The 6,000-nt window shown below is 32.9% G+C and overlaps 1 protein-coding gene across 3 annotated transcripts in view; it reads left to right on the forward strand.

Annotated features, from left to right (window-relative positions):
- Positions 1–6,000, forward strand: part of LOC133182235 (secretion-regulating guanine nucleotide exchange factor-like) — a 75,712-nt gene that overhangs the window by 18,607 nt on the left and 51,105 nt on the right. For all 3 annotated transcript variants that reach the window (XM_061316993.1, XM_061316995.1, XM_061316994.1), the window contains exon 2: positions 2,742–2,947. In XM_061316993.1, the coding sequence (XP_061172977.1) occupies positions 2,752–2,947 (196 nt within the window). In that variant the 5' untranslated portion in view covers positions 2,742–2,751. The remainder of the gene's footprint in view (positions 1–2,741; positions 2,948–6,000) is intronic.

The following is a 6,000-nucleotide window of genomic DNA, read 5'->3' on the forward strand; positions in this document are numbered from 1 at the left end:
CATAAAGACCTGGTTGTTTTTTTGCCATGTTGAACATTTACCTGTGCCAAAAGTCAAACACAATGGTACAAGTCAGACAGGTGATGTTGAAAACCTCAGAAGAATTCTCGACAAGGGACCACTGTGTTTTACAAGGTTTTCCTCTCCATATCCAAGTTAAATCTAAGATCAAATACTGAGCTGATTGGCGTATGAAAGGAATTTCCAATGCTTTATTTTTATGACAAAAATCATCAGTGATATTCTGGATGTGGATTTTAAATTTTTTTAGTTTAAATCACTTCCATGGTGACAGCAGTTGATTGCTAATTAGTCAGTGATATGCTGAATCTTGATAGAAATATTAACTTCACATCTCCTCCATTGTGGCAAGAAAAATATGCTGTTCTTCCTCCAATGTAAGTGTACAGTAAACTCAGGATTAAACAGGTGACATTGTATTTGGTTTTTATTTTTTGGTTTTGTATATCTTTCATTTCTATCATCATCTTCAGAACTGTTGAACCAGTTGTTCCCTATTACATGTAAAGTCACCCGAGTCCAGGTCCCTCTTCAGGTTTCAGGGAGGGTTGTGTGTGTGTGCAGGGGAGGGGAAACCTTCCCCTGTCAGACACAGCATTCTTAAAAGTCATTTTTATATATAAAATGAAAACATGAGAATCAAATAAAATGAAAACAGATAAATAATGAAATTATTTCGTTTCAGAATTTATATTTCTTAAGAGGGTGGGAGTGCAAATTGTGTCCTGAAATGCACCTCTTATTCAAGTTCAGTTAAACATGCTTATAGCAAAGTGCCAGGGATAGACAATATTGATTTGTTATAAACCTAATTTGTGATATCTGACAAGTTTATATTACTTTATAAAACTTTCAGGTATGAAAATCACTTTGCTGTTATGTAAGCCTAAAATTATAATAAGTGTGACTTCATTGTAACCATGATTTACTGTATTTTACGACTTAATAAAAGAAGTTTAGTTGAGGGGTAACTAAAAAAAATCTCTTCATTGTTCTGCATAGTCTGTCTGTCCCTAACCTTGATGTCCAAAATATTATACATCACACACTGTGTTCTAGTTGAAACTTGGTATTAAAAATAGTTAGAAGTTCTTTCTTATCTTTAACATGGTTTGTTGACTGGATGGTGTTGTGACCATCAACAATGTCATTTGGACAAGATTAAGACTGCAGAGTTTGAAAATTTAATTTTCCAATTCACATGTTACAATTGCAAGTGTAAAAGAAAAACATAGCCCTGTAATATGTCCTATGATATGACTTATTTTTAAAGTTTGTATGTTGAAACTGTTCCACATGTCAGGCGACATGTTGGGAATGAACAGAACAGTATTAATTGTACCCTAAAGAAGGAACATTATTCCCATTATACTTGACTTTTAAGTGGATATTGAGAGACAAACATTCCTTTTTAATATTTTAACATTGCATTAAGTCAGTGAATTTGTGTGCTATGAAATATTACATGGTGACATATACTGAAGACACATTTTATTTCATTAAGAAAAAATTATTCTTTTATTGAAAATGGTTTCATTTTTATTATGGCTCACCTAAGCCTTATCTCAAGTGAACTTTTCTGAACCAGATTTGTCCATTGTCTGTAGTTGCTGTCACCCAAATCATTGTTGTAAACTTCTCACATTTTCATCTTCTTCTCTAGAATCACTGAGCAAATTTCAACCAAACTTGGTACAGAGCATCCTTGGGTGAAGGGGAATCAAATTTGTCCAACTGAAGGGCCATGCCCTCTTTCAAGGGGAGATAATTAAGAATTAGCGAAATTTTAATAGCATCATTTAAAAATCTTCTTCTCAAGAACACTAGGCCAAAAAAGGGCCCACTATGGGTGATCAAAGTTTTTTTATAGGAATGTATAGAAAAAAAAATCCTTAAATATCTTCTCAAGAACAACAAAGCCATTATTAGTCATATTTGTATGGAAGCATCCGAAGGTGTGTAGATTCATTGATGAAGAACCACTGATGAAGAAAAGCAGGGCCATAGTGACTCAGGTGATTATTGTTGCCCATGGGCCTCTTGTTTCTGTTGAAGCCTTTGTTAAGTTTGACCAAGGGGACATACAGCTTAATGTTTAACTATTTGTGGAAATATGCTTCTATAGAACCAGAGACATAAAAAACAGATATTTACAACTCTTCAAAATCTCATGAGATATCTTGTGGTCCCTATTATTTATTTATTTTATTTATTTATTTTTTTTTTACAAGTCTTGTGCAAGTTAAATCACATAAATCTTTAAAATTATCAACAAGAATGAAGCAAAATTTAAACCTTCAGATTTATTTTAACAAACTATTCAGAATGTTATAATTTTTGACAGTTGCCTTGTTTAATACAATAACAAAGGAGAAATTTAAAATGGCAACAGGTGCAACTCAGCTGCATCTCTAAGATTTCAGCAACTTTCGATCATTGGCGTCTTTAATTTGCCTAGTTTGTTTTCAAAAATCAATATACATTTTAAAACTTTATAATTCATATACTCATATATGAAAAAATTAAAATTAATTAACTTTACCATGTTTAGATCAAGGTACACAATGAATTTTTAGGGTAATGCAGGGACGGTCACATAAACCGTTACATATTAATGGCGGAGTTGCAAAATCTGTTATTTATGTCTCTGATAGACTTAAAATTTGTAATGAAAAAATTTGCCTTTTTAGTAAAAAGATATTTTTGTTTTATTTTCTTAGTCAGGAGGAGATGAACGCTGATGAAGATGGAGACCCTGATGAAGGTGGGGGTCATCACATCATCTCCTGGGGCTGTGGAGAATTTGGTCAGCATTGTCATGGCTACAAGGAAGATGTGGCTTTTTCCAATGGCCTTCTTAAGGGATTTCCCACAAGGCAGACCAAATTTATTGCATGTGGAGCTAGTCACACCATTCTAGTCACTGGTATAAATTGTTTTGTTTGGTAACTTTCAAAGATTTATATACAAATAAAAATCAAAATAGGCAAGAAGTTGGTTTACTTTATAAGCACAGAGTGGCTTTATCAATATATAAAATAAATCATTGCCACTTGATTCTCAATTTAAATCTTTATTATAATGCCTTAGTCACACCTTACCAGATAATACTTGTAGACATCAAACAGCAAAATTCTCAACCCATCCATTTTATTGCATGCATTTCTTGTTTGCTTCTAATTCATCAATTATGGTTCATGTGTGAGGAGTTTTAGTGATGTTTGTTTTACCCATGAAAAGTTTAGAGCATGTTAAGAACTTGGACCTGCAGCCACCTCAAACTAAGGTGTCCCCTTAAAGTATGGTAGCTTACCAGTATGCATTTTCTTGTGTTAAATTGGTACAGAACTCGTGCACTTCTTTTCTCGTACTTCCCAGGTGCACTCTTGCTGATATTTGTTGGACTTGAACCTCATGATTTAGCATCTAATGAAGTGAAACATATAATGAAACATGCTCTGGACAATTGGCCTGTATTACCGATCCAAAACTGTTTTGTAAATTTCTCAAACATTGTGTATTTGTTTTATATGTACTCATTCATGACTCAACCAGTAAGTTCCATTAGTTGACTGTTGCTTTTACTCTGCATCTTCTCTAGTTTGATGGTTGTTTTCCATTTTATATGCTTCAAAACCTGATTGCAGTAGCCTCAAACATCTGCAGGGACAACTTTCATCAACAGATTACCAACAGATTTGTTGTTGTTTTATCCATTGGTTGCAGTAGTGTCATGTGGTTGGCCTTGCTGATGAGGCTTAGAGCAGAGATCTGTACATATTGTACTCATAAAAATATTCTTTCAAAGTTAACATATTGAAAAATACATAAATAAATATGAAACAAAAACTTTTATGAACAGTTTTAAAAGTAAAAAAAAAATTGCTTAATAACTCCTTTTCATCAAAATCTTGAGAAAGACTACCATAATTCTCATGTTTTTCTTCATATAAACTTTGTTATTTAAAAGTGACTTCAGAACTATTCTAAGAGATTGTCCAATTTTATTTGTGAGAAGGTCATCAGAGCTTTTAAACTGAGATGTTATTACTTTTTATTTTTTTCATATAAAAACACACATGCCGAAGTCAGTATACCAATTCTGTACTAATGGAACAATGGAAACATTACATGGACTTTTCTGTGAAGTCAGGAACAACAGCAGCCTATTCTGTTATTAAGTCAAAAAAAATTTATCAGAAAAAAATATTTATTCATATAAGTTTTATTCAACAATCCCCTAGATTCATGATCAAAAGTACCTAGGTATACCAATCCCTTTTCATCTAAAGTATTTGAACAATGGAAACATCACAAGGCCTTTTCAATGAAGAAGCAGACTGCATGATGTTCCGATTACTAACAGAATGCAATTAATAAATTTCAGTCTGTGTGGTCAGTGTAATTAATACAGCTTAAAAGAAAATGTCATGAGGTTATAAACATATTTATAAATGCTAGTTATCATAGCCTTACTTCTCAAAATTCATAAGACTTAGGTATGTTAACAGTTTGGAGTATTCTCAAAAAATAGCCTGAAGGTCAAGGTCAGGTGGACTGTAATACTGATATTATTCAAGATGTCTGATGACAAGCAGTGCACTTGCCAAATAGCATGGACTTACCGGTACCTCTCAAAGATCAAAGAATATGTGTATATCAGCACTAGGGTGTATTTTGAAAAGTAGGTCAAAGGTCAGATTCAAGGGTCATGAGGTGGGTGACTATGGTATTTTACAAAAAAAAACATTTAATTTTCCCAAGCAAAATATGAGCAGAATATTGAATCCATAATTCTAAGGGTTCTCAAGGTATAAGATGTGATGGACGGACGGATGGGGGGCAGGCAAAGTGATCCTTAAGTGTCGCTCTGCTTGAAAGTGACACAAAAATATATGTAACTAGATGAAATCCCGCGCAAGCGCGGGAATTGAATTTATACTACTATCGACGGAAAATATATTGTAGTTCTGTACTGACAGCCTACAGGCTTATAGCAGGAACAAATACTTTGTTCAAAATCCCGCATGAAGTAGATTTACAAATGTACCTTTCCACCCCCCCCCCCCCCACCCCCCCTCGTTTTTTTGTGTTTGTTTTATTTTTATTTTATTTTTTTTGTTTTTGTTTTTGTTATTGTTTTTTTTTAAACTTGAAAAATAGCAATTTTATTAATTGACGTTTATTGTGAAACCTGTTATACTATGTTATGGATATTGTACTCCAGATGCTCTTATTTCCGTCAAGGATAAAAGCAACGCGGAATATGCACTTTTTACTAATAAATTGATTGGGGGAGGAGATTTAAAAATTCACAGGTACTTGGGTCTTGGTTTATGAATATATTTGTACCTTATTGATATGTAAAAATGTACTTTACTTTTTTACCTATCAATAAGGTACATACATATTTATAAACCAAGAACCAAGTACCTGTGTAAAAATTAGCTTTTAATGCCCTATGAATAGGCTGAGTATTTGAAGGACTAAGCTGCAATAATGTAGCTCTTTCCGTTTTTTGTTTTGTTTTGTTTTGTTTTTTTTTCATCTGATCTTTCTGCCCCCCCCCCCCTCCCCCTTTCAAAAAAGGAGAGGGCTACATTATTGCAGCTATGAAAGATTGTATTCAGAAATTAACTGTGCATTGATTAAAGCGCAAAATTTTGCATCTTTAATTGTATTTGATCAATACCTTATTCATTAATTTTCTCTTTTCATGTAAGCAAGTTTATTACAAAGTACAAATTGTACTTTGGGTTCCTTGCCACGATGCTCTCAGTAAGGAATATAACGTTATACAAATTTTACCGATAAATTTATTAGGAAAATCTACTACATACATGTATATGTAATAGTCTTTTGATATATATAATTATAATCACAACTTATAGTGTTATCAGTGATTTACCATTATTTCAATTATGACCATTTACACAAAAGCTTTTTTTATGGTCATGTAGCTATAATCGCCTCGTTTTT

This window comes from Saccostrea echinata, unplaced genomic scaffold (genome assembly GCF_033153115.1).
Source record: "Saccostrea echinata isolate AGI-Se365-2 ecotype Australia unplaced genomic scaffold, CSIRO_AGI_Sech_v1 ptg000009l, whole genome shotgun sequence".
NCBI lineage: Eukaryota > Metazoa > Mollusca > Bivalvia > Ostreida > Ostreidae > Saccostrea > Saccostrea echinata.